The sequence below is a fragment of the Harmonia axyridis genome, chromosome 4 (genome assembly GCF_914767665.1).
Source record: "Harmonia axyridis chromosome 4, icHarAxyr1.1, whole genome shotgun sequence".
Classification (NCBI taxonomy): Eukaryota; Metazoa; Arthropoda; class Insecta; order Coleoptera; family Coccinellidae; genus Harmonia; species Harmonia axyridis.
Genome location: NC_059504.1, coordinates 7,160,160 through 7,187,862, shown reverse-complemented (window position 1 = coordinate 7,187,862; position 27,703 = coordinate 7,160,160). Strand labels below are relative to the sequence as shown.

General features: G+C 34.8%; 1 protein-coding gene across 4 annotated transcripts in view; it reads left to right on the top strand.

Annotated features, from left to right (window-relative positions):
* The window catches only part of LOC123677373 (protein Wnt-1), a 157,929-nt gene that overhangs the window by 115,294 nt on the left and 14,932 nt on the right, over window positions 1-27,703 (top strand). For 3 of the 4 annotated variants that reach the window (XM_045613860.1, XM_045613862.1, XM_045613861.1), the window contains one exon: window positions 19,008-19,270. In XM_045613860.1, the coding sequence (XP_045469816.1) occupies window positions 19,069-19,270 (202 nt within the window). In that variant the 5' untranslated portion in view covers window positions 19,008-19,068. Of the gene's footprint in view, window positions 1-728; window positions 1,043-19,007; window positions 19,271-27,703 lie in introns of those variants that run through there. The other variant, XM_045613859.1, reaches the window with a different exon arrangement.

The window sequence follows — 27,703 nt, the reverse complement described above, 5'->3', positions numbered from 1 at the left end:
ATACTGTGCGACTGGTGCATATCAAGCTCAAGTAATATCAAGTAGCTTGATATCAAGTCTAGCAAAACATAATATATCAAATCATGCCAAGTCAAGAGTCCAGTATGTGAGTTTTCACGAGCTTGGTGGACAAGTCGTCAAGTCAAGTAGTTGGTTAGGTTAGGACAGGTTCGTTTAGATTAGGTTAGGTTAAGTTTATAATTTGATTTTCAAGTCACGTAGTTGGTTTAAATGTCAAGCTAATTGACTTGATGAACCCCTACTCGAATCTAATAAACGAAAGTGGCATAGTAACAAATCTAAAAACAGGCTCAAATTAATGAAGGAATGTAGGCAGATCGATCCATTTTACTCACAGCTTTGAAGCTCAGCTCTAATAACATCCCCTCCCCCTAGTCCTTCATCATTAATTAGCGTGAATACCCGGAATAACGACCCGGAATGCGATAGCACGCCACTGTTCAAATAAGATAAAAAGAATGGACCCAACGGAATCCATACCAAAAAAAAAAAAGGGAGCACAGAAAAGTTTTGCAGGAAATAGGCGAGATACATTCTCTCTCTGTGAGTTAGAGAACTTATTGTTCAATGGCGTTGATTTTAATAACTCAAACCGGAGAAAGGCGGTAACCTCATCGTCATTGGTGGATCTCGTTCAACTGGGCGTGGCCAGCATCCACGTGCATCTGGACCACACGTGCTAGCACCGAGCAACCTCACTTCATCTCAGTGCAACAAAGACCTCATCTGTGGGTGGTCAGTTCTGTGCTCATGCTCCGCCTCTATTCGGAAATGATCGGCTGCCTTCGTAAGCCACCCCTCCAATGTACCCCGGTAAAGTAAATACTCAGTCATATTGAGGTGATATTGTTTATTTTTTGCTTTTGAAGTGAAGTGGACGTGCCGGTTAGTGCGCGGGTGGACAGAATTTTAAAAATATGAAAGTGGTTTACGTGTTTCTGTTCATTTGCGGGTGTGCTTTCACCCTAGGTGAGGTGGCTGGAGGGAGGAACAAGAACAGGGGAAAGGGATCTATGTGGTGGTACGTCGGATTTTTGTTAAATTTGGTTCGATTTTTTTGCGGTTGTGTGGTTTTTTTATTGGAGACTAGGATTTTTCGAACCTACAAGGTTTTTGAGGATTCATTGTGGAAATGTGTGAAATTTGAATTTTTTCAAATGGAAATTATAGCTCAATACTGATTCCAATCATCTGAAGTGGATTTGCATAACTAATGGATTCATATTACGTGATTATCTCAATTCATTTCCTTATTCAAAATTTTTTTTCCAAACATTTCCACATCATGAATTCTCAAATGAACAATAATTGACATTTATTCACTACCTATACCATGCTAAACACAAAACTATAACGAAACATTACCAACTATAGATAGAATATTGTAATTGCTAATTGGAATATTATAATTAATGATATTCAAATTATTACATCTTGTATTGTTAGGAAAATCGATCATTTTAAAATTGCATTCGGTGAAATGTTTACATTCGAAAGTAGTAGTTCATTTCAATTCTTCAAATAATATCAACTCATTTCAATATCTCAAATTGTGGGTTTCCATTTCAATTCACAACTTAGATCAATTTATAGGTGACCTGGATTTTTCGACCCTTCTATATTTTTGAGGATTCATTGTGGAAATGTGTTAAATTCGAATTTATTCAAATGGAAATTATGGCTCAATACTGATTTCAATCATCTGAAGAGGATTTGCATAACTAATTGATTCATATTAAGTGATTATTATATCAATGAATTTCCTCATTCAAATTTTAATGAATACAATTTTTTTTCTAAACATTTCCATATCATGAATTCTCAAAAAGAAAGTAATTGACATTTATTCACTACCTATACCATGCTAAACACAAAACTATAACGAAACATTACCAACTATATATAGAATATTGTTGTTGCTAATTGGAATATTATAATTAATGATATTCAAATAAGTACATCTTGGATTGTTAGGAAATTTATCAATCATTCTAAGAATTGCATTTGGTAAAATGTTTATATTCGAAAGTAATATTTCGTTTCAATTTTTCAAATAATATATGAACTCAACTTAATATTTCAAATTGTAGATTTTCATTTATTCACAACTTAGATCAATCAATTCAAACGAAAACCACCTGCTTAAATGCTAATTAATTATCATATTGAGAGATATCAAACAATAATGAAACGTGAACATATGTTGAAACTGATAACGTGATGTTGAAAAACATTGAAAATACTATTTTATGTAAAACAAACACATTTTATAACGGAATTATTACAATTGTTTCAAAACATCAGTATTTTCTTGAGTCTAACAAAATCACCATAAGAAAGTAATCCCAAATAGGTATAGAAATTTCAATAACCTTCCACGATGTATTAGAGTTTTCCAACAATTGTGGTTTCAAATTACTTAACCTTGATCGAGAATTCGGTTAGGTACAAATTCGAGTATTTTTGATTGCGTCAATAAATATTTTTGAAGTTATATGGCATATAACGCTGTCTACGGGTCTAGTAACAGAAATACTATACCCAGTTCAAAATTTGAGAAAGTTAATTTCATTCAAAACAATTTCCCATTGAATATTGATTTGATCCATTTCATACATCGCTTACAGGCTCATAACCTTCACGATTGAGGTTTATTCAACGATAAACTTGCTTGAATTCAAACCTATCCACCTAGAAAGGTACCTTCTTCTTTAATCGAAACAAAACACCTTGGGGCATTTTCATTTTCTATAATGATAATCATATGGTCTTCGGTCTTGTCAACTTATGATGATTCATACAAAAATAAGACAATTCCCAGACAAAACCCATATTTTATTCATTTATTGGTCTCTTCGCAAACAACAACTAGACAGTATCTACATGTCAAGTTGAAACTACAGGAAAAAATCAGAAAACAGTATAAAACATCGAGAATATGAATATAGACCACAGCCTTTATGTTTTGGAAACTAGTATTCAAAAAAACCAATTTAGACCTAATCAAGTATTTCATAAGTTAATATCATCATTTTATTGAAAGAAGAAATATCAAGGTGCTTTCTGGATCTACACTAAAAATTTATTTTTATACCTACGTAATTCTCAAATTAATCTTTGGTACATAAAAGCTTATATGATTAACTCATTTCTCATTTATACCTTATTTACTGGTTATTATTCAAAATATGAGTAGGTAATGAAGATATATCACAACCTGTCGTCTTTCTTGTGCAAGAGTTTGAACAAAAAATATAATATAATATAGGTATTATATTACATTTTATGTTCAAACATTGAAGTATACTTCAATGATTTAAATGATAATTATGATGAAAAAATTACCTATTAATAGGTACTCATAGTATTGTAATATGTTATTGATATTTTATCTTGTGAATTCATTCATTTAAACGTCTAGTATCGGAGGAATATGGAAAGAAAATTATTGAAACCTTCTCAAATTCAAAAAAATTTTGATGGTAATTTTATTCGACGCTTAAGATGAAAATTCTCTGAATCCGGTACTGCGTATTAGTAATTCAAGCATATCGCCAGAAGTGGTAAATATCGATACATCACGTAAGGAAAAACCATCCATTCATCAAATCAAAGCCTTTACCAAAACTCATCTACATCATGATTCATACCTAACCTCTTCCGGTCCGGCGTCCAAAACTTGCCGAACTCTCTACCAAATCCGCTTCCTCCGAGCATAGCCAACTAATTGCAAATTTCTCGAATCGCCCCGGCTCCCATCACAATTCAGATCACGTAGGCTGCGACCTGCAAATTTCACGAAAATAGAATCGCAATTGCCGTGGTGACATGTTGGCGAAGTGACAGAGGAGATTTAGGGGACTCACTCTGGATCGTGTTCTGATCGCCACAACGTCCATCCATCAATCCTACCGGACTTGAACCCGTCCGTTTTTTTTTCGTTTTCTGAGGATTGGAAACGGTTCCCTTGTTTTTGTGGTCGAAAACGATGTAATTTATGTATGGGTCGATGCGTTGCTCTCTCGACGGTTACTCTTTTGTTTTATACGTTTGTTCCGGGGTTACGGGGATATATCTCGTAATTTGAGCGAAATTTTTTTTTTAGTCGATTTCACTTGAATGCTTTGGTAAGATCAGAATGAGATACTCTAAGTGAAAGTGTGGGCACTTATTAGTATGAACTATATAATAATAGCACCTTCATTTGCAATAACAAAAAATAGATAATATCAGCTGAATTTTTCAAGTTGAATCAGTCAAAAATCTTGAAAAGGAAACATCTTACGGAAAAATGTTTCGAATAAAAGTTTAAAATTTTTGAGAAGGAAGTCTACTTATGCTACAGCCTCTCTCATTTCTGGGGGGGTCAACTTTGGAATTTCAAATGGTAATCCTTACAGCAAAAAATACAAAAGTTTTGTAGGAACAATTTTTCACGATTCTTCTCAGTTGGCTCTGAAATCGAATTTAAATTTGGTCTGAACGACCTTACAATGTATCTGTTCCATTGATTACAGAATGTATTTAGGATCTGCTATAAAAAAAAAACAGGGGATTCTATTCAAAATTCCAACCACAAGGGTAAAAAAAATTGTAGAGGTTGTAGCAAATGTGGACTTCACCCGGTTATAGTACGTTTATCTGGGAATTCTACTCCACTCTCTTCCCAAATAAAATTAAGGAAAATATCAAGAAAAAACAGAAACAAGAAACAACTACCATAAAGCAAAAATAATAATATCTTGTTCTCTGAACAACTTTTCCTACGAAATTTGTTGTTGTTTTGTTGTTTGTTATTATGTTATTACTATGCCAGATTCCAAATGTTTATTTATATGCATATGTGAATATTTTCCAACTAATTATAAAAATTTCTAGATTCTGTAAATGAACAAAAAGAATAACAAAAACAATAATATGGTGGAATAATTGATTTGTGAATTATAAAAGGACATTGAACGATCTATAGAATAAATTGGAAAATGGTAATTTTTTTCTGCGAATGTGGTTGAAAGAAAACTAGGTTATCTGTTCCCCCTCATTTTAATGCTGGGAAGTTGACAGATGACTTGTCTTTGCATTCTATTGAAACTTTCATTTTATGAAATAAGAAATCTTTTTTTTTTGTTGATTGAAAATTAATTTTATGTTCATTACCAAGAAAACTAGGTTAAGTGAAATTAAGTCAAGGTTTTCTACAGGCTATAGCTGTACTAATTGCAATGAATTCAGGCAATTTCAATAAAGAAAAATTCATTCATTTGATCGAATAATAAACTCAATATTTGATTAGTTTAATGGAAGTTGTTCCTTGATACAATGAAAAAAAATCATTCACATGACAAACCATTTCTCATTGTATAATTGTTCATCAGTTGAAAAACCATGACTGAATTCATCAATGAATGAACGTTTTCATTGAATTTATGTACATTTTCGGTTCAGTGCTACAACAAAAAAAACTTATTTTTCCAATGTTGTCTGGTATTAATCTCACAAGATCCAGAATTTTTTGAGAACATTGAATCAGTAACAAATCCCAGTTTTACCCAGCCCATAAACCAATTTCCTACGCGTCCAAGAAGACCTATTCACCACATAATGGATCATACTAAGAGAAATAATTGCACCAATCCTAGTTTGCATATAGTAATAATCTGCCTGTACTAAAAGAACAGTCCACCAGATAGGTACTCGACCCAGGTACACTGTATATGGCTACGAACATAAATTGTTCTATAATTATTCATTCTGCCATTTTCCGATTTTATCTGAACCACTATTTATTCACAATTATAGTGACATCCAGAGTACAATTTCTGCTTAAGATGCCTGTGGATTCTTAATCGGAGAATATCATTATTGATGCGACCTACGTGTATGAATTTGAATATGAATTAGATGATTTGAAATTGTAATTGGGCTATTAGGGGATAGATGTATTTTACATGATAAGATTGAATATGATCCTTCGATTATTCAAATACTTCCACAGTTGGGCTTCGTACCAGCTTCCAGCTACGAATATGAATTGTTTAAATCATGTTTTGTTATTTTGTGAGAAGCCACTTACAATCGCCTTCGCAACATTCAACATTTTTCGAAAATTTTCACGTAAAATGGAAATATTATTTTATTATTATTATATTCATTATTTCGTGCTTCTACAACATATTTTCTCTATTTCAGTATCGTAATGAGTTCATTACAGCATTGTTTTCAGTTATATTCTTCGTTTTGTGGTTGTCTACCCAGACTTCCAATCCTATCAAAATTCAACACACGTCAATTGTCAATGTGATAAAATTGGAATTTCGTGAAATGATTTACGATATTATTTGCAATTTCTCTTAATTCTGTTTATGTTAAATCAATTTCGTCAGAAATGATTCACGAATTCAATGCGTAATTATGAATTATTTCAAAATTCCAAACGTACGATTCAACTTCAAATCCCGTAATCTGTCAATTTTCGTAACAGTCACACCAACTGCCAAGATACAATACTAATTTCACTAGAATGTTTCATCTGAATTTTTCATTGAATTCCGACAATATTTGATAAAACTGACTGAAATAGAGAAAATATCGTCGAATACTCGTTGCAGAAGGCAATTCCAACACTCATGCGTTCGTAAACTCGAATTTCACATTCGTGTTGGAATAAGTGCCCATTCAGCAGCTTGTTTTAGAATATACTATTACATAATTACAGAGCTGCAAAACTTTGATGTTATTTTTGAGGTTATGTTTATGTTAATTAATTAAAATTTGAGATATTACTAGCAAATTTTCCAAGATAATACAATGAAACAAGCTACAAACAAAACAATCTAACAGTGTTGAATCCAGAGATCTTGCTGTGTTAAACTGAAACTTTTGTTTTATATTTTAAAGAAGCAGTTTGTATTATAACTCCAAAACTAATCGCGATATAAACAAATGATTCCCCCAATAGATTCTACTGAAAAAAAAGTGCCTTTAGAATGTTTTTATTTCATGTTCATAGCATCAGAAATAAAGAAAATATAAGAACTTTTTATTTCACGCCAATTTCAAATTTTCTCGTACAACTTGAAAACAGTTGAATTTATGAGGTTGTAGTTTTCACCAAATTGAGTCTCTCAAAAATCGAGCCCAAAAATCTGCCATTCATTTTTTTCTAGTTCGAAGGGATTCTGAGGTCTCCTGACTAGACAACGAATTTTGGGACACCCAATACATATTCTGATTGTGCGTAGGTATTTATCTCGTTCGTAATAAGAATTGGTTTTCGATTTGATTTTCATTTGTTGTCCTCATGATTATCAGTATTTTTGTATAAACTATTGAATTCATAAAGAATTGATTTAATTATTTGTTATATACTTCGAGAATGTAATGAAGAGTAGGTTTTTCAAGTTCTCTCACAATTCCATCAAGATGGCATTTGAAAGGTATATTCATCAATTTTTATACTGAGTATTTAGAGAACAAAATTTCCACTGTAAGTCTTTTCAGAATTCAGAATGGGCTTCATTTATGGCATTGATTCTCAAAATTCATTTCGTAAGCAATAAAAAGGATCATTTTGACAGTCTGGCAACGTCACTTTCTTTCGATCCCTGACGTTGCTAAAATGAATGAACTCTACACATTGATTTCCACTCAAAAATAGTCGATTATCGCGAGAGACTTCAACGTTCGACCAAGCGCGTAACTCCACTCGCCTACTATCAAAAGAAATCGCAAGATTGGGCGTACTGAACCCGGTTACCCAGCAACGAGAAGAACTTTCACTTCTGCCAGACCGAGAGAATTCACACTAGAATCATCCCATCGTCATTATTCTCGACTAATCCTCAGTATCCAATACCTGGACAAGTCGTCACATCAAGTTACCGTCGACTGGTTTCTTTTGTGCCTTTTTTCATCCTGCGTTTTGGCGTTTCCTTCGTGTCGATACATCAACGTTCGTTACAAACAGAGGAAAGAGACGAGTGCAATTTACGCCGTGCTGCCATCTTAGTCTGTTAATGCGGTATTAATTGCCGAGGACGAACATCAAGTAGGCTGTATGACGGAAATTAATACAGAGTTATTATAGCGAGATATGTGCGTACAGGTGTTTGGGTTTCTCGTAGCCGGCAAGGCATCCAATGCGAGGAATTGTTTTTTTAGACTGGATTCCAGATGCTTCGTTTGTCGTGGTTATGTAGGTTCTAATGATAATCAAGAAATTCCTACGGGTTTGTCGCTGTGCCGATGTGGAACGGTATTTTTTTAATCGGCAGCTCTGATTCTTCCAGTTTCAGTTCACTTTTTGGTTTAATTTTAGATTTGTTCGAGGAAAAAATTAATAACCCCCTTGAGTTTTCACAGTAAGGTATCGGAATGTGTAGAATTCATAAATCAAATGAGCACCGAAGAATGTAATCCTCAGAGTAATAAACATAGATAGTGAGAGCATATTTCATTTTCAGTCAGCAAATTTTGTCCCCAACTATCAAATTTGACATGAAGCGCGCGGAAGTGAAAACATATCAGTGATACGATATTTCATTTAATTCGCTAGTTTCTCCACAAAGAACTCACTTCTTATGTCCCATAGTGAATCTTCGTTTCATATTAACTCAAAATATATTAAAATAAATACCTAAATATATCGAAAATTCAGAAAACAAACTTCAAGCGCGTCGAACGACGTGAAACAACCGATGACACTAGGAGAGCAAAAGTTGCAAAACCTTGGATTTCAGCAGGTAGATACAGAAAATAATAAATATTCTGCTTATTATAAATTCGATAATTAGGAATAATATTGGATTCTTAATACTCAAATTTGCATATTTAATCGGGAATCACTCAAAGAAATAAATTTCATTCAAAACAATATACATTCATAATGATATAGTGACATTGTGAATTTGAAAATATATCACAATTCGACAACGTAATCTAACCATGTTGGGAACATGTAAAAATTGCGTATACTCCATCTTTCTATGTTCACTCCATCTATTTTCACAGTTGTATCACTTATTAAATTTACTACTACCATATTGAACTAATAGACGAATTATTTGTCACTTAAAATATAACGCTACTTGTATAACCTATAATATAGATATGTGTCTTGTATAGATACAGCTAATTGTCGGAGAATCCAGGTATGTAGGTTTACAAAATTACATCCTAAACGGGACCATCTAGAGCAAAAAAGACAAGAATAAGACCCCCCTCGAAATCGTCTAGAGGCCCCAGGAAAACTTCCAAACCTTCGATTCTCCTCGTGGTTTTCGAGTATACGGGGTGATACTAATAAGTACGCGAAAATATGTACCTACAACTACACCGAGTTGCCGTTTTCTAATTTTCCAAGTGGAATGCTCGGTGCTCAAGGAATAAAATTAATCCCAGAATAATGTTCAACCTGACATTAGTGAGCAAGTCGATCCACATGAGAGCCAAATGGACGGACATAGGAAAGGGTTTCAACCTCAAATTCTTCATAACTTAATCATTTGAAGTGGAAAATTCGAAAATTACATACATTTGGGTAGAATGAGTAAATAGTATTCGTATAATGTGCAACAAGTGGGAAAAGAAGAACTTTTCTCGCGAGTGTTGAAGTTTGTGTCACGAGCCTGAAAGGCGAGTGCCGCAAACACACGAGCGAGAAAAGGGACTTTCTCCACATGTTGCACACTATACTTTTCCTACAACTTCTATGGAAAGTAGCGTATTATTCACAGCTTACTCAATTTCAAAACTATGTATTGCTCATACTGTGGGAAATATTATTTCTCACGGCACTTTGCCCACACCTCGCTTGGTAGACCAATGAAATTGGGCTTTTGAGTCGTTTCTATGGAAACGCAATAAATTAGCACATACTGTCAACGAAGGCCATTTTGATTTGGATCAAGTCCATTACTTGAATTATTGAAATTTGTGCAGTTGTAGCCAAAGTATAGTGTGCAATATGTGGAGAAAGTCCTTTTTTCGCTCGTGTGTTTGCGGCACTCGCCTTTCAGGCTCGTGCCACAAACTTCCACACTCGCGAGGAAAGTTGGACTCTCCCCACTTGTTGCACACTATACTTTTCCTACAACTGGACGAATTTCAATAATCCAAGTCATGGACTTGATTCAAATCAAAATGGCCTTCGTTGACAGTATGTGCTAATGTATTGCGTTTCCGTAGAAACGACTCAAAAGCCCAATTTCATTGGTTTACCAAGCGAGGTGTGGGCAAAGTGTCGTGAGAAATAATATTTCCCACAGTATGAGCAATACATAGTTTTGAAATTGATTAAGCTATGAGGAATACGCTACTTTTCATAGCGGTTGTAGGAAAAATAACAATAATTGAATTGAATTCTAATATTGTTTCTTATGTATATCCAGTTATTGGAAGTTTTAGGTAATACCCAAATTTTGGATTCAGTTCTTTCGATAAAACTAACAGTGCAATAGGTGTTTATGATCGAGAAATAGACAGGATTCAAAGTGTGTTTGAACTGCTGACATTTTAACCATAGTGCTGTTGTTTTCCCAAAGCGCCAACAGCATTATGCTGGAAATGTCGTCATTTCGAATAACCAATCATCAGGGATTCCTGGAAGGAAGTGCATCCTTCCCAGAAGACGACGAGGACGAGAACCCCAATAATCTCGTTTTTATCTACAGCGTGGTCGCAATTCAGCCTTGTTAAAACTGAATGAAAAGCTATTACTTAAGCCATTCAGATAATATAGATAGCGGTCCCTGAGTTACAAATCAGGTAGTCTTAAAGGTACCTTATAGTTGAGATAAGACAAGGGACATCGGAGGAGTCGAAAATGTGAACTTCTGGTAATAAAGATCGAGAAAACTGAATCCCATGTCCACAAAAATTCGGTGTTGAGGCAGTAAAGTCGAAGGAATGCTTCAATAAATTCAGGAAGATATCAGACCTACGTGATAGAAATGTATAAGAAGAAATAGCTCATGGGATCTGAACGGGGCCTATTTCATTATGGATATTTATTAGGATTTTTGTACAGAGGGGAACTCTTTTGGACCAGTTCTTCAGGAAAAAAAAAATTTGATGTTTCAAAATACGATGCAATTCAGAAAAATAAGAAGAGTTGATGTATTACCTTGATTGAACTGATCGAAAGATATCTTGAAATTCTGGTCTGATACAGTGTTTTTGAAGATTTCATAAAACTTGAGAATCAGGATTTCTGCTGAAAAAAATCCTATATTTTTTTATCTCAAAATTATTTCTTTGATTAAATAGGCATTTATAAAGTTCTGGCGCAACTGACCTGTGTTGCTCAACTCTTTGTGAAATACATTTCAATTTATCGCATTAATGTTGATTCATTATTATTTATAATTACAAACCTTTGAAATCCTGCCTGGAATGTTTATATTTGGGTGGGAAAGAGTAGAGTTGAAAAATTCCCCAATAATTAAATGCTATTTTCATGGAATTCAGTGAGAACTAGCAGATCTGTCTAGTCTACAGATCTGGTCGAATATATCTTGATATTTCTAAAATATTATTCCTAAGTGAAGCAGTTGCTTAATTGAACCTTCTAGTTAGATTCCCTCTACCATAGTTTTGAAAGATAAAATCAAGGACCCACAATAAAAGAATATTTCAGGGTTAGTTACATTAAAGTAAAGTAAAGGGTGTTTTTTTAGAGCTTTAGAACTTTAAATTGCAATAAAACAACGATGGATTATTCGATTGACATGAATTTTATTTATCCGCAAGATAATCTTGTGGCATTATATTTTAAATATGATTTCTGGCATATGACCGCCACCGCTAGCTCGGATGTAGTCCAATCTGGACGTCCAATTTTCGATGATTTTTTCCAACATTTGTGGCCGTATATCGGCAATAACACGGCGAATGTTGTCTTCCAAATGGTCAAGGGTTTGTGGCTTATCCGCATAGACCAATGACTTCACATAGCCCCACAGAAAGTAGTCTAGCGGTATTAAATCACAAGATCTTGGAGGCCAATTCACAGGTCCAAAACGTGAAATTAGGCGGTCACCAAACGTGTCTTTCAATAAATCGATTGGGGCACGAGCTATGTGACATGTTGCGCCGTCTTGTTGGAACCACAGCTCCTGGACATCATGGTTGTTCAATTTAGGAATGAAAAAGTTAGTTATCATGGCTCTATACCGATCACCATTGACTGTAACGTTCTGGCCATCGTCGTTTTTGAAGAAGTACGGACCAATGACTCCACCAGCCCATAAAGCGCACCAAACAGTGAGTTTTTCTGGATGTAACGGTGTTTCGATATACACTTGAGGAGTAGCTTCACTCCAAATGCGGCAGTTTGGTTTGTTGACGTAGCCATTCAACCAGAAGTGCACTTCATCGCTAAACAAAATAAAATGGACGTAGTGCGCGATACGTATTCCGCACAGATCCATTATTTTCGAAATAAAATTGCATTATTTGCAAGCGTTGTTCAGGCGTGAGTCTATTCATGATGAATTGCCAAACCAAACTGAGAATAAATCACTTGACAGCTGTTAAATCGGTATCCATCTTGAACAGTAGTGCCAACTTAAAGTTATATACCTCGAAAAAGAACACCCGTTATATAGGAATTATTTGACTTTTCAGATGGTTTTTGCATATTATTAATAACATATTTTTATGCCAAATTGATAGTTATCATTCTATGAGAAAATAAATAGAAAGAACGATATTTTCGATACCGTGAAATAGTCAATTGTTGGAGAGTGATCTCGACCACAGAATTATTCAACGTATGCCGACCCTGGCACCTGATGCCGGCTCCGGTAGACTGAGACAAATGGAAGCATCGTCAGATCCGGTATTAAGTGAAGAATCCTATATTAGTCCACGGTAGTGGTGTGTTTTTTGTCGGTCCTTGTGACATACCTTTCGGCCGTGGAATCCGCTGCTAAGAGATAAGGGGTTAACGTATGACCAAGACGAAGACCATAGATAACAGCTAGATGATGCTGTTCTCACGCTCCTCTGTACCCGCTTCCACACCAACCGTTTCATTTCTGTGACTCGTCCTGACTGTCGTTCGTCAATTTCTTACACCGTCGACTGTGCGAGTTGTTAGTTTTTGCGATTAAGATGTAAGATTGGCATTGGCGCCGACTGTATCTATGTGTCGAGCGTCACACGTTATGACCATAATGATGAGGCTGCTAGATCGGGAAAAAATTGGACTGAGATTGTTTGTACGATATGACGTTTTTGTTTTGTGACTGACAGGAGCAAGTTTACGATTAATCGGTATAGGTTTCAAATGTATAAACTTGTACACATCTCGGCAAATACTGCAAATTTTGTAGAAACCCCTCTTTCACATTATAGAAAATAGCATATTGTTAACAAATGCCTTAAAGATTTTATAGATTCCTCCTCTATTTTGATTTTTTGAACATCTACCGAGATAACTTTTTCTAACTGATTTGTTTTAACCCATAGAGAAAGAATTGTCCTTCTCACAAAGAACATTACGATATTTCCATGTCTACAGATAAATCAGGAATCCTGAGATTTTATTGAAATTATTAATTTATCCAACTCTTTTTCTACTCTTTGGCGCTCCTCAGTCCTCACGATCTTATAACATGCTAAGGCGAAATAATTTTGAAAATTTTTCGACAGTTTTAACAACCACTCAAATTTCACCCAATCATGTCAACATCACACTGAATATTTCCCTCCTGTCTAAAATTCTATGTAAATGGAATGCAATTATCGAAAATTACAGCGAATATTTCCCTCCTGTCAAAAATTCTATGTATATGGAGAACAATTATTGAAAATTACAGCGATAATTGCTTTGTAGGAAGCGAAACAGCACTGCGATAATTGTTCTGTTCATAGATGCATAGTTTCTATGCATCTTACACAGTTCGAATCTATGGCAATTCCATTCTACATCAGTTTGACAAGTAATGTAACAGTTTATTCGGGAAATATTCCCCCGAATTACACTCGTGCATCAAAATTACCGGATAATTTCGCATTCCAGCGTGTTGACAACACGCTGTCATGCAAAATTATCGGTAATTTTGATGCACTTTTGCAATTACTTACGAAAATTTTTTGACAGTTCTAACAACCAATCAAATTTTGTCATTTTGTGTCATATGAAACAATTTCACCCAATCATGTCAACATCCCACTGATAATTGCATTCAGTGCAATTATCAATCACTATGACAACACGATTGGGTTTGACAACTTCATTCCAAATAAATTTCAAAACGTCACGTTTTGGCAATGCGCATGTTCAAAGTATTACAAAGTATAAATGCGCTAATCAAAGAAAAATTCCCAGAAATACAACATACATTCACAAATATATTTGGAAAATATTTTAGAATTTTTTAAATTCAAAAATTCAACGCCTAGCACTAGGACGTGATGAGCAAAACAATACAAACCTCTGTGAGAATGTGCTATACTAGCTAGCGCAAATCAAATTTTTCGTCCATGAACATAATGTAGTTTCTGTCGAAGTTGATGTAACCGAAATAAAGAAGTAGGGCTTCAAAAAAAAAACTATAAACAAAATTTAAATTTCATTAGGAAATGTACGAATTTGTGTGGTTCAACCTGAAATATACAAATGTGGTAAAACGTTTTGTCTTTGGTGATACAAGTGTTTTCTTTTCGAATTTGCTAACTGAAAAAAATTCATTTGTAAGTAATAAAAAAAATTGATAGAATTCGAATCATTCCTTTCAGAATAATTCAACAATTTGTCAGGTGGTTACGTCAATCGCACTGAGGTGATTATTAAGCGATGCTATCTACGCCAATGGCCGTTTGTGTCGCCTCTTCACATACTTTGGCCATAAAAGTTCCAATCTGTGCAATGAAAATTTACACACTCGTAAACACAATATTATACTCCTTTCCACTTCTTTTACTCATGGGTCTCCAAGATTTATTAATTATTTATAGCGAAGCCTCCTGTCGAGATCCTTAAAATACTGGACGAATAAATATATTCCTATACGAGCGTATTCACATACGTTCAATTTTTTGTAACATTAAGTTGTTGAGAGGATCCCATGGAACGAGAGCTTGCAGGAATCGAATATTTCGATACATTTTATATGCTGGCGTCGACATTTTTATGCCATACACGTCTTTATTGGCGATCACTTGTCATATCTTTATGAATTTTCACATTTTTTACGGTTTTTAGAGAGATTGTTCCTCAACAGCACAACAAGAGGTTCCTGTCCAGAATCGATGAAGATTCTTGACATTCGAGGATTCCAACACGATTTATTTCTTCCTTAATACATTACTACACATTTTACACTATCAGTTTTTGCTTTTTTAGCCCTCAAAATTCAAGGATCTGGTTTTTGAGCTAGATCAAAACGGACGAATTTTTACTGAAGTGTGTTTTTTTTTAGAGCTATAGAACTTAAAATTGCAATAAAACAACGATGGATTATTCGATTGACATGAATTTTATTTATCCGCAAGATAATCTTGTGGCATTACATTTTAACTATGATTTCTGGCATATGACCGCCACGGCTGGCTCGGATGTAGTCCAATCTGGACGTCCAGTTTTCGATGACATTTTCCAACATTTGTGGCCGTATATCGGCAATAACACGGGGAATGTTGTCTTCTAAATGGTCAAGGGTTTGTGGCTTATCCGCATAAACCAATGACTTTACATAGCCCCACAGAAAGTAGTCTAGCGGTGTTAAATCACAAGATCTTGGAGGTCAATTCACAGGTCCAAATCGTGAAATTAGGCGGTCACCAAACGTGTCTTTCAATAAATCGATTGTGGCACGAGCTGTGTGACATGTTGCGCCGTCTTGTTGGAACCACAGCTCTTGGACATCATGGTTGTTCAATTCAGGAATGAAAAAGTTGGTAATCATGGCTCTATACCGATCACCATTGACTGTAACATTCTGGCCATCATCGTTTTTGAAGAAGTACGGACCAATGATTCCACCAGCCCATAAAGCGCACCAAACAGTCAGTTTTTCTGGATATAACGGTGTTTCGACATACACTTGAGGATTAGCTTCACTCCAAATACGGCAGTTTTGCTTGTTGACGTAGCCATTCAACCAGAAGTGCGCTTCATCGCTAAACAAAATAAAATGAACGTAGTGCGCGATACGTATTCCGCACAGAACCATTATTGTCGAAATAAAATTGCACTATTTGCAAGCGTTGTTCAGGCATGAGTCTATTCATGATGAATTGCCAAACCAAACCGAGAATAAATCACTTGACAGCTGTTAAATCGGTCGCCATCTTGAACAGTAATGCCAACTAAAAGTTATATACCTCGAAAAAAAATAACCCTTTACAAGGATCTGGTTTTTGAGCTATATCAAAACAGACGAATTTTTACTATCAGATTTTCGATTTCAAGTCATTCCAAAAAGAAAACACTGGAAAAATATCTGAGCTACACTCCATATTCATACTCAACGAATCAACCAACTCATCAACACGTCGATAATGAAAGAATCGTTTATATAGAGTATAAACAAACCTAATAGGTTCCCAAATGAGTCACAGCGCCCAAAAGTTCACTTACTTCAGTAGAAATTGACTCGTTAATGGAGTTTAACTTAATACCACCAACTCAATCTGTTTTTATATCAACTTAATTATAGGTTATTGTTTCATACCAGAGGCAATTTATTGCAAATTGAAAGTAATTGGCTGAGTTTACCCAACCGTTGGAAATTGATGTTCGGTTTCACCATCCATTTTCATTTTTCAGGACAGCAAAAAATGTTTATTACCTGAAAAAAAATCATTATTGAATTTGATATGTTCCGTCATATGTTCTTGTTTTGGTTATGCAATCAATAGCACGAGAGTCATATAAAATGCCCTTGAGTCTGTTGAGCTGGTCTATAAAAACAGCTTAAAAAATTATGTTGGTGAAATATGTGGTGTTCGATGGGTTATAGTTGTTTACAACCATTTTACAGTTAATTATAGTTCGAGTATATTAAGGCCCGTTTCAGACAGAATTATGAAGCTCGGGATGGTTTACCTACAATAATTACTTCATTTTATACCCACGATTCGGTAATCTACTCGTACTTACCTTAGATCATCCTGGAAAGTCCTTCATATCAATAAATTCTCACATTATTCAGATGCATTCTTTCAATTCTCTCCATAATTAATCCCACGAGTTTAGGCTTTAATATTCAAATTGTATAAAACATGAGTAATTGCCCACAATCCAATAATATATTATTTCCAGTAAGTTGTAGCCCCGTTCACACTATTCATTGGCATTTCGAGTGATATGTAATTTATGGATACAACTGTATGCTGATATCCCGAATGAGCTGTTATTAAGTCATTAGGCATGTTGATTCCTAATATCAAGGTTCTTACATTCAGAATGGCCAGAACTTTCTTATTTATGGAAAAAGAAGAATCAGGTTTTTGTGAGAATCAATTCCTGCCATCCCTCAATATGAATTCAAGAATTCTGCGGTTCAGAACTTCTGACTTTCTCCATTCTTTTTATATAGCCAACTTGAATTTTCTATTGTTCTGACTCTCTATAAACACCTCAGAGAAAAAACAAAGATAGATGGAGCATATGTCATTTTCAATAAGCAAATTTTGTCCCCAACATGAACTATCAAATTCGACATGGAGCGCGCGGAAAAGAAAACATATCAGTGATACGATATTTCACTCAATTCGCGAGTTTCTCCACAAAGAACGCGCTTCTTATGTCCCATAGTAAATCAACGTTTCATATTCACTCAAAATATATTGAAATAAATACCTAAATATATCAGAAACTCAGAAAACAAACTTCGAGCGCGAAAATAGCGCAGAAAATAATAAATATTCTGCATACTATAAATTCGACAATTAGAAAGAATATCGGGTTCCAAATATTCAATTCACAAATTTAATTGAGAATCACTCAAATAAATATATTTCATTGAATATAATATACATTCATAACGATATAGTGAAATTGTGGATTTGAAAATAAATCACAATCCGACAACGTAATCTAACCATGTTGAGGACTTGTAAAAATTGCGTATATTTCCTCTATCTATGTTTATTACTCTATGATCAACACGAAATTCTGCACAACCTAATTGAATTGACACAATTTCATTACTTTTATTCCACATATGCTGTATGTAGTGTGTGAGTGACTTCTATGAAATGAAGCATCAATTGAAAATACATGAAGCAGTGTTTCTTCATTATTAAGAAATGGGTTATGAATTCTTTTCCTTGTTATCGATAAAATCTCCATAGGTATTACCACACCTAAAATTATCCACTTCTTATCTTCAAAACCGTTGGGAAACATATGATACAGACGGAAGAAGAAAATACATTTCAGCCTTTTCATTTGGGAGTGTACCTTGAATAAACACCATCAATAAACTAAAGAGTCAATAAAATAAAATTTCTTATCGCTCTTAGCCGATCCCATGAGTACAAATATTGGACTTTGGAACTTTCGATATTCAAATAGAAGAAATTACTGAAATTTTGTAATGAAGAACAAATTCTGAAGATTCCACAATCGGGAAAGAAGTCGTAGACATAAAATTGAAAGCTTAAGGGTTCTGTGCTTGCATACCTTCATAAATAAACATTCCAGAAGAGGATCAATCTGATCTCGATCAATCACAATAACTCGAGAGATCACAGTCACACATTCTTCTTCTTGGTCTCTGAAGTTGCTTTTAAGTTTGGGCCATCTCGTAACTAGCTGTAAGTGTGCCTCAATACACCATCAAATTACAAAAATTGGATCGAATAACAATTAACGAGAATAGGTTGAATCACACCATAAATAACAGTTATTAAATAACAATTAACGACAAATAACATTACTGCTATTCGTTACATAATAACTTAATAACTGTTACGTGCACAGTAAGATTTTTCGCGGTTCGTGGACGAAATTGTAAGAATTGAATTTTTTCTAGGGGTATAGCAAAAGCAGGCGAACCTAACAACCTATCACCAATTTCTCCAGGTCGTCTTTACATGGATAGGCCAGACCATGGGACGTTGAGAAGAAAGCAGCATCGACTAGCCAGAGAAAATCCAGGATTGCTAGCTGCTGTCAACAAGGGTGCTAATCAAGCGATCCAAGAGTGCCAATACCAGTTTCGTCATCAGAGGTGGAACTGTTCTACACGAAATTTTCTCAGGGGGAAGAATTTATTCGGGAAGATAGTTGATAGAGGTGAGTAGATAAAAAATTGTATCATACAGGGAAAGCATAACTTTGGAAGAACTAAGTACTCGAAAGTTTCGAGCTAGATATGATATGGGTTTGTTCCATCAAATACAGGGTGGCCATTTGAAAACGAAACAGACGAGATTACAGACTGAATAAAGTTTTTCGATAGAAATGCTCGGACAGGTCGATTTCTGTTTCGAGGGGGACAACTTAAGATGTAGGTTACGGACGCATAGCGCTTCAACCCTTGCTACTACAACCCTCACCCCCAAATTTTGAATAGGGAAGATGGGGTGAGTGATACCTCATTTGAAAGGTATTTTTATACTGATTTCAGCACAGTAATTGTTTTTTCATTTTATGCATTAGTTCTCGAAATATTCTTAACTAAGTATTTGAAAATGAAGTGTTGTTTTCATGGCACTTGTAGTGTTTTGCGAAAAATCGACATTTTGAGCTTCAAAACAACCATGACTGTGGCTTCCTTCCTAACTAACTAACGCATGAATATTTCAAGAACTAATGTATAAAATGAAAAAACAATTACTATGCTGAAATCAGTATAAAAATACCTTTAAATTGAGGTATCACTCACCCCATCTTCCCTATTCAAAAATTGGGGGTGGGGGTTGTAGCAGCAAGGGTTGAAGCGCTATGCGTCCGTAACCTACATCTTAAGTTGTCCCCCTCGAAACAGAAATCGACCTGTCCGAGCATTTCTATCGAAAAACTTTATTTCGTCTGTAATCTCGTCTGTTTCGTTTTCAAATGGCCACCCTGTATAATTGTTGCGATACGAAAATGTGGTAGTTGATTGAAAGAACTTATTGTTCGTAACGAATACTAATAAAATAACCAAACCAATTTGGAATAACAGTAACAGTAAGACAAATGGTTATCCCCAGATTTGTGATTGTTTCTAACAGTGACAAAATGTTTTTGGTTGGCACCAAAATGTCACTAGGTGTGACGTCAATTCAAACCTAAATTAAATGGATTATATTTCTGAATTTGGTCGGTTTTTCTGAGAATTCTGAACTGGCAAGTCCAACACAATCGGATAAAATGTTCACCCCTCATACCTAGTGTTTCTTGAGGTGCCTCGCCGTCGCTGCAATAAACAATCCAGCTAATCAAGCTATCCACGTCTGGACGTTACCAAATTCGGAGGCTGCGTCCAAGACAAGAATCTCCATAGACAGAAAAACCTATTTGGAAAAATCGCCTATACGGGTCAGTTTTTTCTCGCTATGTTACACGCAGATGATTCTTAATTACACCACTAGAGGCCGCATACGCTCAAATTAATCGCCTTGTTTTTACTCGATCAGTTCAATTCATTAAATGTTTGGCGTGGTTCTTTGTCCGAGGGAAGAATGGCGAAAGAGATGCCGATTCTGCCAGTTTTAATCTAGAAGTGTCCGGTTTTGCGCATTCTTCTACATCTTGCCGAATTATCAATAATTTTTATTGATACTTGTGGACTCAGCAGACGTTGATCTGCCAAAAGTTCGATTGGCACAATTGGTAAGCACTTTTTGTCAAATATTAGAAAATATCGTTCAATTTTTTTTTTTTGATTTGCTAAATGCTTATATGTATACCAGTCATTGTTTTCGGCGATCTTTGACTACCCTCCTAGTGGATTCTGAAGCTGATTTGCCTAGAATTATGAAGTATTAGGCCAATTGAAAAGTTTCCGGCACAGATGGCGGTGCTAGTAGTGAGTCCATATGATTTTTAGTTAGTACCAACCTCTAAACTTAAGTCGATATTTGTGAAGTTTGAGAAGAGTATATTCTAAAACAAGTTGCAGAATGGGCTCCTATTCCAACACGAATGCGAAATTCGAAAACGAGCGTCGAAGGAGCGAGTTTTCGAACGCATGAGTGTTGGAATTGCCTTCTGCAACGAGTGTTACACGATATTTTCTCTAATTCTGTGGTTATTCCGTTCATTCTTCCACATCTTGTAGAACAAAATCGTGCGAGAATATATCAGAAACGCACAGTTTTCATGGTTATATTTTATTATTCTATGTTGGCACTCCGAACTTTCCGCCACGGCTTTATCTGTCAATTCATCAATTTGCCTTAAAGAAATCAGTTCTGCCAACCAACATTTTTCAATGCAAAAAGCACTAAATTATATTCATGGAAATATTTCATTAATATCAATGAAAATGCAATGAATTAGAGAACATAATGTATAATACTCGTACAGAAGGCTCATTCTACCACTCGTTCATTCCAAAACTCGCCACTTCGTGGCTCGTTTTTGAATTTTGAACTCGTGGAAGAATATCAATGCCTTCTGCACTTGTATTATAAATAACTATTCTATATTTCAGTCAAGTTTTGTGAAATATTGAAGAAATTCAATGAAAAATTCAGATTATATATCCTAGTAACTTTTGTATTGTATCTTGGCAGTTGGTGTGACTGTTACGAAAATTGACAGATTACGGAATTCGAATATGAATCGTACGTTTCGAATTTTGAAATAATTTACAATTACGCATTTAATTCGTAAATTATGTCTGACGAAATCGATTTAACACTATCAGAATCAAGAGAATTTGCTAATAATGTTGCACATCATTTCACTATATCCAAATTATATTATATGACAATTGTTGACGTTTGTTGAAATTTGATAGGATTTGAAGTCAGTATAGACAACCACAAAACGAAAAATATACCTGAAAACAATGTAATGAGTTCATTACAGCACTGTTTTTAGAACTGTAATGAACTCATTACGATACTGAATTAGAGAAAATAATATTCTGTTTATTTTTTATTGATGGAAGTAATAAACGAAATGATGTGTTAATCAAGGAGAAGTTTTTTCAGATGAGGTGTTGTGGCGAGTCGGTAGATAAATGTGTTGAGAAAGAAGCCACAATCAAAATAAATAAAGTTTTACTAACCCGCCTAATTAACATGTTTTTAAATATGTCTACTCTGACCGAAAACCCACACACATACCTAAAATGTGCGGTGTCAAAAGAATAAAATGATAAAAATATTTAATGGATCGTAAAAACATCACCGAATCTATAAAATTCGGCCGCTACATTAATCGAAGATTTGGAGTTTCTCGGATTTCGATATCTGACCACGACTGACTTCTTCAGGGGTCTTTTAGTAGTTGGCTTTCGAGGAGGTCCGTTTCTCAAATAGCCACAAGGGTATATGTTGATTTATACGTATTTAGTGAGTTTTATAGTTATTTTATTCACCAAATGCGATAAAGATTGTGCTGTTCTTTGTAAATGGGGCGTATTCGGTCAAGTGTGGATGATTGGGAAGAAGCCGGACGAGTTTCTCTCAGATAAAACTTATATTTTTAGCTCTTTCATAAGATAAAACATTCCTGACACCAAACGGAAAACTATATCATTTCTTAGCTCTATACTTTTTGAAGATGAATAGTTGAAAATGAACATTTTCTACTTATTTCTCTATTTCAGTATCGTTATGAGTTCATTACAGTTCTGAAAACAGTGCTGTAATGAACCCATTACACCATCGTTTTCAGTTATATTTTTCGGTTTGTGGTTGTCTATACTGACTTCCAATCCTATCAAATTTCAACAAACGTCAATAATTGTCAAAATAATATAATTAGGATATAGTGAAATGATGTGCAACATTAATCGCAATTTCTCTTAATTTTGGTGGTGTTGAATAGATTTCGTCAGACATAATTCACAAATTTAATGAGTATTTGTAAATTATTTCAAAATTCGAAACGTACGATTCATATTCAAATTCCGTAATCTGTCAATGTTCGTAACAGTCACACCAACTGCCAAGATACAATACAAAAGTTAATGGGATATATTATCTGAATTTTTCATGGAATTTCGATAGTATTTCACAAAACTTGACTGAAATAGAGAAAATATCGTCTAATACTCGTTGCAGAAGGTAATTCCAAAACTTTGGAATAGGAGCCCATTATGCAACTTGTTTTAGAATATACTATTCAAAGGACAATAAAAATAATATTTGATTTCCAATACTATATTAATGTCCGATTATTCTCTCATCTGTCGCCCCTCAATATATTCCAATCTCAGTAAACCTTGTATGAAGCTGCGAAGCTTGAAAACGAAAAAAAACGTACCTTGCAATCCTCTTTCAAACTCATCTCTCAAATATACTGGAGAAGACGATGGGATTGCTCCCTGGGGATTCCACCCCCATCCGGTCTTCTTTATTAGCCTTATTCTTTGATTTCAATGTCCTGATTGAGATTTCAGGCGATCATTCATTTCTTCAGACTTCAAAACGTATGTATTACTTCACCAGATCAAAGGAACTGGTAAAGATAAAGATGATCGCCCCCTTTTGTTATTGTGGATGTATTTCCTTTCGGTTAGAAGATGAAGAGGAATACGTTCCAGCCCCTTTCAGTCCACTTCGCCAAGAACTTGAATTGAACATCAAATTGAATTTTTTTTATTTTTGATTGAACTTCTCATTTCGATTTTCGGATGACCAACAACGAAAATAACAGTGACAACTGTCTGTAATCCTCTGCTATCCAATTAGCAGTCCTAACGAATTGATTTATGCCCATTTAGAAATAAATGCTGAGGTCGATAACTTTGCAGGAATATAATTCTATAATTATATCTGTTACACACCTGGAAATTAATGAGACTCGAATAGTTTGCGGTTTTGGTGATCATCATGAGGACAACAGAATGAATAGTTGTTTTACGATCAGGTTGAAAAATGTCCTAATGTTGTGCAGGAATTTTTATGTAACACTAAATTGGAAATTGAAGATTTCGTGGAAAATTTGTTGGCAGGTAATAAAAGACTGAGAGCCAAGCTGTCTAGATATTATGTGACTATTCCAATTATGATTTTCTCTAATTCTGTGGTTATTCCGTTCATTCTTCCACATCTTGTAGAACAAAATCGTGCGGGAATATATCAGAAACGCACAGTTTTCATGGTTATATTTTATTATTATATGTTGGTACTCCGAACTTTCCGCCACGGCTTTATCTGTCAATTCATCAATTTGCCTTAAAGAAATCAGTTCTGCCAACCAACATTCTTCAATGCAGAAAGCACTAAATGATATTTATGGAAATATTTCATTAATTTCAATGAAAATGCAATGAATTAGAGAAAATAATGTATAATACTTGTACAGAAGGCTCATTCTACCACTCGTTCATTCAAAAACTCGCCACTTCGTGGCTCGTTTTTGAATTTTGAACTCGTGGAAGAATATCAATGCCTTCTGCACTTGTATTATAAATAACTATTAATGTTTGAGAAATCTCAACTGAAGAAACTGCCTGAGTTTTCATCTAATGATGAAAACAATGAATTGTTTTTGTGAAACAAATTAAGTTTTAAGTTCATAATAAAGCATTTATGCAGATACCCAGCATTTAATTGGTATTAAGGAGAACAGGATCCATATAACTATAATCAATGAAGAGGATATGAGTCTTACTGCAATTTTTTCACAAACAAATAACAGGAATCAATTTCTAGAACATGGAAATTGTCGATATATGACCTCGACTGCTAAAATCCCCAATTATATATGCCTCTCAACTCAACATCCGAGATACTTCCAGAAGAGTTATAGCCTTCGAAATGGAATCAAATGATCGCTGTCAAAACCATCAATATCTGTCTGAGTATACCATGATGTGATTTGTTTATTTGATCGAAAATTTACAAACACAAAACGTAACACGTTATTCTAATTAAGCTAATGGTCTATTAATTATGACTCAAAAATGTCCAGTATGATCAATTTGTCACGTGGTTTAATTAGAATAATTAGATGGACAGGCCGAAAGATTGGACCAATTTAGATACACAAGAAGTCAGCTATGGGCGAACATGAAAAAAATAGAGTAATATTTCGGGTAGTCTCTTATCTTTGGATCTTAGGTCCAGTTGGGTATACCTCCACAGGGGCGTACCTCATAAATAACAGAATTTTGTTGACTTCATTCCATTCGAAGCAATTCTAGAATCTAAATGGTGGATTTCATCTGAGAATCTACTGATGAATTCAATAAAACTTGATTGCAACTTGATTTCTTCACTTCACAATTTATCAATTCTAAAGACAAGTTTCAACATTTGCACTCAACGTTTCTGTCATAATTAAAAAAAAATACAATTACCTCACCGAGGTTTTACTCTGAGCTAAAGAATGTGAGTTGTGATAAATAACAATAAAATTGGCAAATGAGGATTAAATTATGTAACTGCGTAGTTTCGAACTTATTTCAAGTTCTTCTTCAGACACTGTATGTTCTACAAATGGTATAGATTATTTACATGAATCAGGTACAAAAAGGTGATAAGAAAAACCGAGAGGGGGCTATAAAATTTGGTAAAGTAGGACACAACATTTTTCACCGTTATGCAAATGTATAGGATTTCACCTATTATTTGAACGCGTTGAAAAATTTTGATTAACAAAGTTCATTCGTTTATTCATAATTTTGAAACTATTTTTGTTCATTAACTTATAAATTGCAATTCTCAAAAGTTGAGTTACCTGATTGTCAAAAGTAGTCTATTTGAAAGGGATCCAGAATTTTTTGTCCTCAGCGTGAATGAACAAGTATTAGAGCCCATATTCAAGAAAACACTTGAAATAATAATCTATGGTTCATTCTATCTTCGTATGTCACAGAATATAAAAATAATAAAAGAAAATTCAAACTCGAGCAGTGAAAAGGTTGAAACCTCAGCCGAAAACCCTTCCGGCGCCACTGGCTCGGTCCCCATTTGTAACTTCATCCGATAGGGCATCTGAATATAATCCAGGCCTATTAGTCCCCCAATTGATCGGTCATTTGGGTGCACCCCATGAAAGAAGCGCGCAGTTTACCGGGCCCAAGATCTTGTCACCGGTGCAGCGATCTGTATTATCGGCAGTCTATCTATCCTGTTCGGAAGGACCATTTAACTGATGCTGACACAGCCACCTATCAAACGTATCGCCGATGACAACACTATCTTCGGACAAGGTGCTGTCAACCATGAAAATATTAATACCGACGTTGTTTTGTTTTTGTTGCATTAATTTCGTTATCAGGTTCCCACAGCCCACTTATGTTTATTAATCGCTGGGTTAGGTGTCATGGATATCTCTGTCTTCTGGTATATAAATGGGACTTATTATATCTTTGTTTTGTTGTCTTGGCTCGTTAGGTGATCGGTTCTTTCTAGGTTTTGGACGTTTTCGGATTGTTCGATTCTGGTAGGAGTGAGAAAATTGTGTCTTATGCGATTAATGGAATTCTGGATATTCTCGAAATAACTTTATGGGGCTCTGTGAATACATAAGGCTTTTTCCATGTCTATTTGTGAGCCTGACGGTCTGTCCAATCTAAGTTATGAATAGCGATGTCCGTTAGGTGTGTATATTCTAGTGTATATTTATATTCCAAAAATTTACTTCGATATTTTTGATAAGGCTATATAGATATTTCAAACGTATATTCAATTGAGTTATTGGGTTCTGACTTTATCAATTAAAATATTTGTTTATATTATATAATGCTGAAAGCTTTCACAGCTATATCCAAATTGTAAAATTTTGCTTTTTAGCCAATCCAATCCACCATCCATCTAGAAATTTCTGGAGATGCTTACCGAAGTAGTAAGCGAAACGTCACTTGAAAAATCGACTAGACACACCTTGAGAGACCGGAATTTTCCAATTCTATTTGTTTGTTTTCCAAAGATTTCGAGATAAATTGGAAAAGTTTGTTTTGGAATCATCAAAAAAATATTCTGAAATAAAACAAAGGCCAGAATTCACCGTCGAGCTTCAAATTAAGACATAAAAGAATCTCCTTATCACGTTCCCCTGCAGAACAAATTTTATTTCCGAATTCCGAGAAAACCATCGTACGACAAACAGAAAAATTAGCACAACCATAAAAATGTGCCCCCTTAAAACACGAGCGAGGTCGATAAATCCACAAACCCCATCCACATTTTTATAACTCAATCTCGAAATGTGTTAAAAGCGAAAAACACAATCCTGAAAATAACGACCTTTGTAAGCGCATTACAGCCAGTGGTTTTCACCTTCAGTTCCAAGTAATTACGTCATCACGTTTGGTCCCCGCTGGGCCCCCAAGTAATATACAACATCTCGGGATACACGACCCGGTATTGTTTAAAAATATGTAGTTGTTTATTCATACATCACTACAAGGAAATTTACATAGGTTCGGGTCATTCATAATATACCTACGGTCCTAAATGAGAAATGGCCATACCTGAGTTTATATCTTAATAGGAGGCTGTGTGTGAATCAATAAATATGGGGGTGTCCTACTACTTAGCTCCGATGAATTTGTATGGAATGCGAAACTTGAGAATTATGCATATTTTTATGCAAATCTTGTGCCACACACAACGA